Source organism: Mchenga conophoros, linkage group LG20 (genome assembly GCF_057382185.1).
Source record: "Mchenga conophoros isolate Kocher_MC1m ecotype Shallow Benthic linkage group LG20, M_conophoros_male_GT1.1, whole genome shotgun sequence".
NCBI classification, from domain to species: Eukaryota; Metazoa; Chordata; class Actinopteri; order Cichliformes; family Cichlidae; genus Mchenga; species Mchenga conophoros.
The window spans coordinates 28,775,389-28,786,866 of NC_140545.1; the positions used below are offsets into that span (position 1 = coordinate 28,775,389).

The 11,478-nt window shown below is 39.1% G+C and overlaps 1 protein-coding gene across 1 annotated transcript; it reads right to left on the minus strand.

Annotated features, from left to right (window-relative positions):
* Nucleotides 1-1,924: 1,924 nt before the first annotated feature.
* dedd (death effector domain containing) lies at nucleotides 1,925-10,986 on the minus strand. The gene is made up of 5 exons (XM_085260370.1): nucleotides 10,683-10,986; nucleotides 8,639-9,270; nucleotides 6,346-6,450; nucleotides 6,106-6,243; nucleotides 1,925-4,574 (listed from the first exon to the last, which is right to left on the minus strand). The coding sequence occupies exons 2-5, from the start codon at nucleotides 9,201-9,203 to the stop codon at nucleotides 4,168-4,170; spliced, it is 1,215 nt and encodes a 404-aa protein (XP_085116496.1). The 5' UTR covers nucleotides 9,204-9,270; nucleotides 10,683-10,986; the 3' UTR covers nucleotides 1,925-4,167.
* Between the last annotated feature and the right edge of the window lie 492 nt (nucleotides 10,987-11,478).

Sequence of the window (11,478 nt, forward strand, 5' to 3'; positions counted from 1 at the left end):
ACACACACACTGCACAATTGAGTTATATTGTGATGATGGAAAGAAACTGTCCATCAGATAAATTAAGCCTGCAAACAGTTGTCTGATAACCCTCTTTTGTCTGATCGATCCCTAATGACATTTAAATTTACAATAATGGATTACACAGCAGTGGGGAGTAGATTTAATCGCAGTACATGTCTTTCTGAAAGTGCTGCAACAGGTTTAAGGACATAATTCATCTACTGTTATCAATTTCAGTGCCAACAGAGCAGAGCAGCTCACTGAACTCCACTCCTACAGATGTTGATTATATTGTTAATAATTTTAGGATTATTAACACAACTCTGGATACTCTTGGTCCTCTGAAAATGAAAGCCTCAAATCAGAAGTTCTTGCCTCTCCAGTGTAACTTTCAAACATGCACGTTAAAGCAGATCACTTGTAAGCTGTAGAGGAAATGGCATCTCACTAGAAGTTACCATTTAGCCTGGAAAAAGAATTCACTGCTCTATAAAAAAAAAAGCCATTGGTAAAGCTAGAACATCTTGCTTTTGATGATTGATTGAAGAAAATAAGAACTACTATGGGTATGCTGTTGAAAAATCAATGATGGGACGGCATGTTGCTGCAGGATGCTGTGGTAGCCATGCTGGTTCAGTGTGCCTTCAATTTTGAATAAATCTCCAACAGTGTCACCAGCAAAGCCCCCTGACACCCTCACACCTCCTCCATGCTTCACAGTAAGAACCATGAATGTAGAGACCATCATTCACCTTTTCTGCGTCACACAAAGACAAAGACTTATCAGACTAAAGCACAGATGTCCACTGGTCTAATGTCCATTCCGTGTTTTTATTGGCCCAAACAAATCTCTTCTGCTTGTTGCTTTTCCTTAGTCGTGGTTTCTTAGCAGCTATTTGACCATAAAGGCCTGATTCACACAGTCTCCTCTGAACATGTAGAGATGTGTCTGCTACTGGAGCTCTGTCTAAAAGATGACATATTAAGAATTATTTATAATTTTTTTCTTTGCTACATAATTCCATATATCTTGCTTCATATATTTGATGTCTTCGGTATCTACAATGTAGAAAGTAGTCAAAATAAAGAAAACCCTTTAAATCAGAAAGTGTGTCCAAACGTTGGACTGGTTGTGATACCAGAGCGATAGAAGCCAGGTCAATAAACTACATGTTCTCCAATGAACCATCCCAGGTGTACTCTCAGTGGCAGGGGACGATATGAGAACAGCCCCACCAAGGCTGGAGATGCAGAAATACTGGAAGAGCATAATGGGCTGAAGGACACAACACATAACAACAATGTTCAAAACTCTCAAGCATGAAGAGTAGAAAAGTACATATAAGAACCAGAACAATTTGCCATTTAGTAACAGAAGGCAGACATTGAAGGTAGCTACATGTACCTTGGAATCCCACGAGCAAACAGGAGCCATGAACCATGAGGAATAGTGGTAGAAGTGGACAGGCAGAGGAAGATGGCTGTAGCTCAAGAATAACCAAGGGCTGAGACAGGAGCTTGAGAAGATGCGGAGGGTGAAGGCAACAGTAGTCCCTGTGGTAATCAGATTACTTGGGGCAGTGACCGCCAAATTGGGTGAGTGGTTCAAGCAGATTCAGGGAACGACATCCGAGATCTCTGTCCAGAAGAATGCAGTCCTATGAACAGCAAAATTATTGCACAAGACCCTCAAACTCCCAGGCCTCTAATACAGGACCCATGATCGAAGGATAAAGAGCGCCTTCAGGGGTGAGTTTGGATTATTCTTTTTTTTTTTTTTGTAATATTTGCAGTGCCACGTAAAATCAAAACTTTCTACAGGCCTATTTTCTGAAAGAAATGCAAAACTGAAGTAAGAAAATGTGACCCACAAAAATATTTACAAAATGGTTACATTGTGACTTGAGACACTGACACCATAACAGGTTGCATGCAATTTAATGTAAAAGCTGGATTTAACAACTACCATAAAATACAGTCAACATACACCTACCTATTTCCTAGATACGAACTTTTAACCTTAACATGAAATTCCACTGGATAAAAATATAAAATGTATGCCTCTTCTATATCATTCACAGTGGCCTGTCAAACTTGCATGTTCTGATATGTCCCAAAAGATGCCATTATGGCCAACACAATACGGGGCTTTTATTTCTTTCTTTCCTAGGATCAAAAATCATAATAAAAACACACGGAATTTTTATAAGGTTACATAAAACCAAATGCTAAATTCAGGTCACCATTTAACTAACTGATGAGAAGCTAGACAAGATTCAGTTACATTTTTAACACAAGTAAAATTTCATTACAACATTTGACAAAAAAAAAAATGCATATCTGTAATGCATTAAGAGAAAATATTAAGCTGGAAAGTGAACAACTGCATTAAAAACATAGTTTGCTGATTACACAGTACACATTTGCTTCTCTTGAGTACTGGCCTGTTCATGTCGTAGGAGATTTTAGGGTAGGCATACAGAATAACAAAGGAAAATGTAAAATAGCAGAATTACAGATTGATGTTCCAGGTAACAGTACGCACTGAAATGATATTCAGCCTCCGATCTACTTCATCCTCGATATACTGCTATTACACATTTTCTAACTGAGCTTGCATTGGCCTGACATCAATGTCAATTAGTCATTTATCCTGATGAATTGCATCCAAAAAGATGATTCTGCATATCAACATTTGATGGTGAACACTAACATTAACATTACATGTCACTGCAAGAAATAGGGCCTACTTTGCAAAGTAGTAAAGTATAGTTTGGCGTGATGAAAGGGCATGTATATGTCAGACATTGATACATTCTTAGTTCTGTCTTACACTTGGATTTATTAAACATAACAAGTGGTTATAATTTTAGGGGCGGGGGGGCCACATGTGGTTTTCACAGGCACCCATCCATTATTAGTTTCATGTTACACTGTGAAAGCCTCCTACTAGAAGCATATAATTGTGCAACTTAAATTGTGGAGGATCAACATGCTTTACATCTTGCTATTATATTATTTTGGCTTCTACAGTGCTATTTTTTTACGCTTTATTTTCTGTTTGAAAGTTACCATACCTGTGACAACTGCTTTTTAAGGGATGGGATGAAATGAGATGTGATGTTATTTCAACACCTCCTGTAGCACTATTAGAGGAGACAAGTTTAACTACATGCTCATGTTGTATCCATAGAAGAGATTGCTCTTTATACCAATTCTAAAGCTAAAGCTAGATGAGAGATTTGTAACCAATCACAGACAATCACTGACTCTCTGTCACCCACATCACTTTGGTCTGGCATCTTGCTTCCTGCACCTACTGACGTGACTGCACATACTGGTGTGAATTTCCCTGCTGTTTTACAGATTTGTGTTTAGTGTCATTATAAAATTTATTCAACATCAGTCTTGCTTCATAATTAACACAGCAAGTAGGTACAGGGTGACAAAGGAACTGACACACTTTCAAATCCATACATATTAAGAACACCACAAAAGTCCATTTCTCACTGGAAATAATTGAACACATTAGAATTATTCTCTTACATTGTTTCCATAAACTGGCAGTGACTTTACAATTGAATTTGAATTCACAGCTGTTGGCAGACAGAATGTGTTAAAGAATGCCAGGCACAGTAAAGGTGACAGGGAAAGAGAAGCTTGATCCTTGCAAAAGTGTTCACAGAACATTCTCTCGTTGGGTATGCCAAACAATTCTACCTGGAAAAACCTGGGAAAAAAACCACAAAACAAGTCTAAAAATAAGTACATCTCCCACTGGGAGTAACTTGTGAGAATTAAGTGTTTCCTGCATTCAAAATAACTTCACCTTAAAACAGGATTGAACAGTATCTTTAGGTTAAAAGTTTTAAATGAGCTGAGCTAACATACCACAAACAAGAAATTGGTTAAATTCAATGCACTTGTTTGATTCCATCCTTGAAGAAAATGAACAATAATACCAACTTGTTTGCATCACCCCTTTGTTTTTGCCAACACAGTTCCATTTCTCTGTACATGCTATGGAAAGGGATGCCAAGTAGATAACATATGAACTTAGTTCTCAAATATTTAATGGGGTTGGCTGGAAGTTCTTCAGTTCCTTTCAGGCACCTTAAACAACAATCACATCTCACTCTACTCCCTACCACCTGGAGAATGTTTCTAAGATACAGAGTCTTTGTTACCCACTGCTGAGCTCCCTCCACTTGTGACCAAATTACGGAGCAGTTTGCGTCGACCAGCTTGGTAGTCCTCCTCATCAACATTGACTAACAGTTTTATAGCCTCGTGGCCTACAGCCTGTTTTAGGGAATCTGTGATAAAGACCCCTTTGAGGGCCTCTAACAATGATCCATTGATGTAGTCCCTCCAAAAGGCATCCAAGTAGGTGAGCTCAGAAAATTTGATGTCACAGATGATGGAGCCCAAGTCTCGCGATTTTAGGATAGTGTTGGCCTGGTTGAAGCGCTCAAATTGCCGCTCCACTGCCTCTTGCTTGTTGGAGAAGACGTTGCCCTGAAGTGCAGATTCATGCTGGCAGTACTCAGCACGAACTCGTAGACGAATATCTGAAAGGATTGAACAAAAACACAAAAAACAAGAGACTGTCAAAGTATTCTGGGCAACTTCTTTGTCATTAATTGTCTTGTAAATGTTGTACAAGATAATGATTATTTCAATCATTACAGTGTTAAAACAAACAAACAACAGAAGATATGCTTCAAACTCACACATCGCTTCTATACTATACCCTTCCTGATATTCCAAATAAAGCAACACTCCTAAAAGCAGCAGTCATATCAACTACAAATTACCACATGCTTTTTTCTGTTCAGTGCAATTTGCAGTAAATTGAGAGCTACAGAGCTCATAAACCACATGTGTAGTTTATTTAGGGGCGATCGTGGCTCAAGAGTTGGGAGTTCGCCTTGTAATCGGAAGGTTGCCGGTTCGAGCCCGGCTCGGACAGTCTCGGTTGTTGTGTCCTTGGGCAAGACACTTCACCCGTTGCCTACAGGTGGTGGTCAGAGGGCCCGGTGGCGCCAGTGTCCAGCAGCCTCGCCTCTGTCAGTGCGCCCCAGGGTGGCTGCGGCTACAATGTAGCTTGCCATCACCAGTGTGTGAATGTGTGTGTGAATGGGTGGATGACTGGATCTGTAAAGCGCTTTGGGGTCCTTAGGGACTAGTAAAGCACTATATAAATACAGGCCATTTACCATTTAAATATATCCCACCCAAAATGTTAAGTTCTGAAAGGCAATAATAAGCAACAAGGCTAGATTAAAAAACAAAAGGTAGTTCGAGACCATGACTTTCATTGCAAAACTAATTGCACTGCTTTAGTTAATACAAAAGACTGCTTTGTTTCTACTCTTTTATCTCTTTGAACTGCGTGTGGACATTAAAAGTGAATCTTTGGATTGATTTAAAGTCAAACTAACAGAAGTTTCTCTGTTAAAATTTGCCTTTGCCCTCTTGCGGTGTACCTCAAGGGTCCTCTATTTTGTGTACCTCTATTTTGGGCCCATTAGGTTTGCTTTGAGGAAACATAATCTGTCTTTTCATCGTTTTGCTGATGAGATCCAGATTTATAATCATATGATATTCACTGCGGTTCTTGTTAAACTGCCTTAAAAACCTAATGAATTGGTTAAAGCAATACTTTTCGTCATTTTCATTAATGAAAGCAAAACAGAAATTGTTATATTTGGTGTGCTAACCAGCTGATAGACTGTGCTGCCTCTTTTGGCTACTTGGGCTCACACATCCATGAATCTGATAAAAACTTGAGTGGGACTATTGACAGCTCTTTCAACTTTGGAGAATGAATATATATATATATATATATATATATATATATATATATATATATATATATATATATATATATATATATATATATATATATATATATATACATATATTTGTAAAAAAAACCCAAAACAAAACGATGCAGGGCTGTGATTGGATATGTTTGGTGTATGTGTGCACACACACACATAAGATAGTAGAATAGAAACACTGATATTTCACTTTGTGGGACTAATAAAGGTATAACAAATCAAATCAGATAACGCAGTATATGCAGTTTCTTCTTACCGCATGTTTGCTTCTCTCTGCAGTCAGCCGAAGAGTGAATTCTCTTCCGTTTGCGGTTTGGTACAGGAGGAGTTGGCTTTGTTTGTGCAGGACCCACGTGTGGTGCTGATGGGGAACAACAAATGACTGGCTGGGGACCTAGAAAACAACATTATTTTTATTATGTTTTTTAGTCATCTGAATCGTAGTACAAAATGTGAATAGGAAGACATAAGCGTGCACTCAGATGTCAGAACCCACCTGTTCTTCTGTACGGTACAGTGTCTTTGTTCTGTACTCTTCCTCTTGGTAATATATATCGTACTGATGTCTCTTCCAGGTATTTATCAACAGGGTCTGGGCACACTGAAAAGAAATGATTTCTGATATTATTTTATTTCAAAAGCTAATGTGTGTGTGAATGACTGGTTGTGTAAAGCGCTTTGGGGTCCTAGTAGTAGTAAAGCGCTATACAAATACAGGCCATTTACCATTTAATCCTCTTCAAACTACAGGAATCAGTCACACATAATGCAAAGATGACATGCAGCAATCAACATTTATGTAAAGAACGGATTAAATTAGCTTTATATGTATCATTTTAATGTTTGCATTAAGACAATACACAAATAAGGTGACGGTTCTAGAATGATGTCTTTACTCCAAGCAACATGGTTATAAACAAAGGCTTTGAATGAAAATGGAACAGAATTAAATTTAAAAAAAAAAATCATGTTAAAAAAATGTAAAAAGTAAAAAGGCTTGAAATTCATGTTAGTGAGCCGGTGACACTGGATGATATTTCTGACTGCTGGATTGTTTTGTTTTGTTTTTTAAAGCTAGAGCTTAAATTACAGCATTGGGTATTACTGTTTAACATTACTGCATTTACTGTATATTGTCTCCTTAACTTCTTCTCCCCATGGTGTCTATTGTGCTGGCAGAGGAAAGCAAAAAGAAAGATGATATTTGCAACAGAAAAAAAATAATCAGAAACTAGCATTATTAGTTAGTTCACATCCCATTTTATCTTAGGATGATATGGTATACCTCATAGTACCATATCACCCCAACAGGACGTGTCCTCAGACTGCTGGTTTACTTGTGTCACCGGGGTATTTAAAAGTAGAATGGGAGGCGGTGCCTTCAGCTTTCAGGGCCCTCTTCTGTGGTTTGGATTTGTGAAACAGACACCCTCTTCTACTTTTAAGGTTAGACTTAAAAATTTCCTTTTGATAAACTATATAGAGCTAGGGCTGTGCAATATTACCAAAAGTAATTTCTTATCCCGATAATGATGTATTATAACAAAATTCTGTGCATTTTCTGTAAATTCAGTGAACAGCTTATTTAATCACCACATCAAAAATACCATTTATTTTTTACACTTATATTAAACAATCAAAATGAAGTAAAGACTGGGCCTTAAGTAGCATTATCCCACAGTAAAACCCACTAGATGACGCACACAGTCACACAAGCGCTTCCCTGAGGCCTCTGGCTGTCATTACTGCTCCTGTGTGGTCGTCAGGCAAACATCCTGTCTCCAAACATCGACTGCAGTGTCAGTCTTGGATTAAGTGCACCGTTAAGCTAACACGGGGTGAGTTGCAGATGGCTGCCCCTACCGGAGCCTGGTTCTGCTAGCGGTTACTTCCTGTTTAGGGGGAGTTTTTCCTTATCACCATCACAAAGTGCTTGCTCATGGGAGGTCATCTAATTGTTGTGGTTTTTCTGTTTAATTGTATGGTCTTTACCTTACAATACAAACACTGTGAGGCAACTATTGTTGTGACTTGGTGCTATATAACTTACTGAAGTGAACTGGTCTGCAACAATGCTTAAGTTATATGTCAAAGTAACATCCAGAAGACCTAAAGTTTCCCAGCAGAACATTACCCAAACATCACACTGCCTCTGCCAGCTTGCCTTCTTACCATAGTGCATCCTGGTGCCAGGTGGTCCCCAGTTTAGTGATGGAGATGCACATGTGATGTAAAAAAAATTGCAATTCATCAGACTAGGCACAGCTTTCCATTCCTCCATGGTCCAATGTTGACGCTTACTTGGCCACTGTTGGTACTTTTAGCAGTGGACGAGACCAGCATGGGCACCCTGACTGGCCTGCAGCTATGCAGCCCCATATGCAACAAGTTGTGATGTACTGTGTATTCTGACACATTTCTATCAAAACCAGCGTCCACTTTTTTTTTTGTTTAGCTACAGTACCTTGTCTGTTGGATCTGACCACATGGGCAAGCCTTCATTTTCCACATGCATCAGTGAGCCTTGGCTGCCCATGACCCGGTCAATAGTTTACAACTGTTTCTTCCTTGGATCACTTTTGATAGATACTACCTACTGCAGACTGGGGCACTGAGATGCCCCAATCCAGTTGTCTACCTATGACAATTTGGCCCTCGTCAACCTAACTAAAATCCATTTTTCCAGTTTTTCCTGCTTCACACCACTCTAATGTAAATTCCTGCATGAATGTGCAACTTATTTTTGTAGTCATTTATAGGACAACATGGAGTTGGTTAGATTAACTCACCGGCCTGCCGTTTCCTGAGTGTGACATAAGGCAAAAGGTCATGGCGGGTGATAATCCTTAGAAGCTGCAGCACGTGTCTGAAGTTTGTCTCATCACAGCGACCCTGGCGCTCTAACGCCAGCAGAAAATCTCTTCCACTCCTGATGCCACCTCGCTCATACTCGTCAATCACATCAACAAACAGGAATGACAGTACCCTTACATCCCGATGTGTTAGCTGGGCTCCAACTATGTCAAACATACGGTGGAGTGAGTACAGCCCATGGGAGTTATCCACTGCTTCCTCGGGCCATGGTTCAAAGCCCCCATCTCTTCTGGTCAAGCTAGAGTTGGTGGAGGAAACAGAAACATTCCTGTTGACCAACTCCCCAGTAGTGGCTAAAGCACCAGGGCAGCCTGGCCTGCCTGTCAGAGGCCTATGTTCAAGAAGCCCAGCATTTGCACTGCTCTGACTCGACTCCAGCTGATTCGGGTGAATGTGAGGTCGGATCTGCTGAGCATTGGAGTTCTGAGCAAGCTGGGGAGGTATAAGAGCATTAGGGAGTTGAGGTTGTTGTGATGTCATCTCAGGGGCCAATGGTGACGAGGGATGCGAGAATCCCTGCAACTCCTCCTTCCAATCAATTGATGAACTACAAATAAGGAAAGGAACAAAGACATAAATTTTCAAGCACTTCTGATAAAGCTTACCGTTAGTGAACATAAACATGAATAACCAAACATTAACATGATACAAACAAACAAATAGGATCACTCACATCTTACTTTTGGGAAGGCATTTCATAATTACAGTCACGGGTGGAAATTAAAATTTATCAGCCACTCAAGCATTTAACCTGCCACTATCTTAACCTGCCTGATGCTTCGTGGACCACGCCGTTGCTTTTTTATAACCATTCCCTTGTTTCCGGGTTTCAAAAAATGGCGGTTTTAATTTTCACGAACGAGACCGAGTGACGCTACTGACCAGCAGCCGTCTCATACCGCTACCTGGGCTGCAGCAGATATCTTGCGCTTAAACTGTATAATATATAATCTACATTTATTTCCTCTCCTAATATTTTACACTACTGTTCATTCTTCATTTACAAAATATGTGCTTTGCTAACCCCTGTGATTGCATATTCTGTAAACATCAACTCTTTGTGGGTGCGGACAAGATAAGAAAGTTTAACTTTTATACTTTTACAAAAAGTTGAATTATTTAGATGCCAGATGTTGGGTTGTTTGTTCTTCCCTTTCTTTATTAGAGGTTTCATACATTTTTAATGTCACAGACGCCTTCATTTACATCTGATGTTCACTTTTCCTCACTTATACAATCAAGCAATCCACTAGGTGAGATAATGTGAGATGAGAATTTCTAAACCAAAGCAAGGAAAAGGGTTTCTGACAGAGTATATCATACCCTAAAAATACCTAAAATAAAAATACTTTAATGACAATTACATTCCATACTGCATTCTGGGAACATTCAGACTGAATGCAAGTAAAATATCAATATAAATGGCCGTTACATCACGGTCCCAATGCCTGCGAAAACAACAAGCATTATAAATCACTAGTCAAATACGAAAATGTCTGCTTATGTTGTGGCGACTGTAATTCAAAGTCTTGTTAGCATTTATATAAATTCACGAGCCCAACTCACTTGAATAGTTTCTAAAATAAAATAAACAAGAACCACTTCCATCTGAGCAGCAAACCACAAAACAGGTTAACAGCTAGCCACGTACCAAACGGAAGTTAGCTAGAAAGCTAACTACATTTAAATAGATTTAAAGAAACTGCAGTTTGTTTGTTTTTCGTATGATTGCCACATCCCTGTTATTGTTCTCTAGCTTAATAACCACTAATATGTAAAGATTACGCAATACAATGCTACACCGATCTTTATGAATTACGTTATTTGTTGTGACTCCTCATCGATTTAGTCATGATTTCATGTAAGCTGTAACGTCACCTACCTACAGTAATAAGATCAGTAAAAAAATTACAACGAAACAAAAGATATACATAATTATCAAAGATACATTTATGTTACCTTTAATGTGTCCTGATGAGTCCGAAGCTATCAAACTTCAGTAGGCAGCTAACGGTAAGTTAGCTTCTCGGGATGTAATAGCAACGCTTCTTTGAAGGTAGAAACCAAGTTTAGCTACGTTTAATGTTTTGGTCAACTGCACGATATTTGTTAAAGACATAGGTTCCCACCCTATTAACATGCGGCACTGCTGCTTTCAGGGTGAGTTTCAGATACGAGTTCGTTTAATGGTTTTGGTCTTCAGCCTGACACCGTGGGAAAATAAGGAAACAATTTTCAGTCTTCAGCTAAAATGAAAGAACTTCCAGTTCAATGATCAGTTCAGTTCCGGTGTTCGGGGTACTCAAATTAGCCACTCGCTTTGTGAAAACCCCTTGGTAGTACACAGACGCGCTTGTGTCTGTAGTTCAATATAATATTATCTATGAGTTTTTGTGCAACCTCATGACTGGATAGCTTATTAAAATGTAACATGGACGGTCTGTGTCAGTGGTTAACCTTATTCTTGTACGGATTCTCCTGTGATATTTGGTGATACTAGTTCATATCACCAAATCTGCTTCTGTCAAGATACGTGTCAAGAACAAAATCTGTTCTCTAATAAAGTTGGGATTCTAAGTGACATTTACTGTTTGTCGTGTGAGGGTTACTAAGTAAGATCAGATTTTTTTTTACCTGAGATGTCAGGTAACGTTGCCCACATGTGACCAAAAGTAATTTTTTCATGTTCTTCGATACTGGAATATTTGTGTCGCTAGTTTAGTAAATTAGGATAAAACTAGAGATGGGAAGCTCC

Coding starts and splice junctions, on each gene's coding strand:
- dedd (XM_085260370.1), bottom strand. CDS start 9,203: ATGACATCACAACAACCTCAACTCCCTAATGCTCTTATACCTCCCCAG. Junction 6,244..6,345: donor TGTACCGTACAGAAGAACAG/GTGGGTTCTGAC, acceptor GTTGTTTTCTAG/GTCCCCAGCCAGTCATTTGT. Junction 4,575..6,105: donor CAGAGAGAAGCAAACATGCG/GTAAGAAGAAAC, acceptor CAATCCTTTCAG/ATATTCGTCTACGAGTTCGT.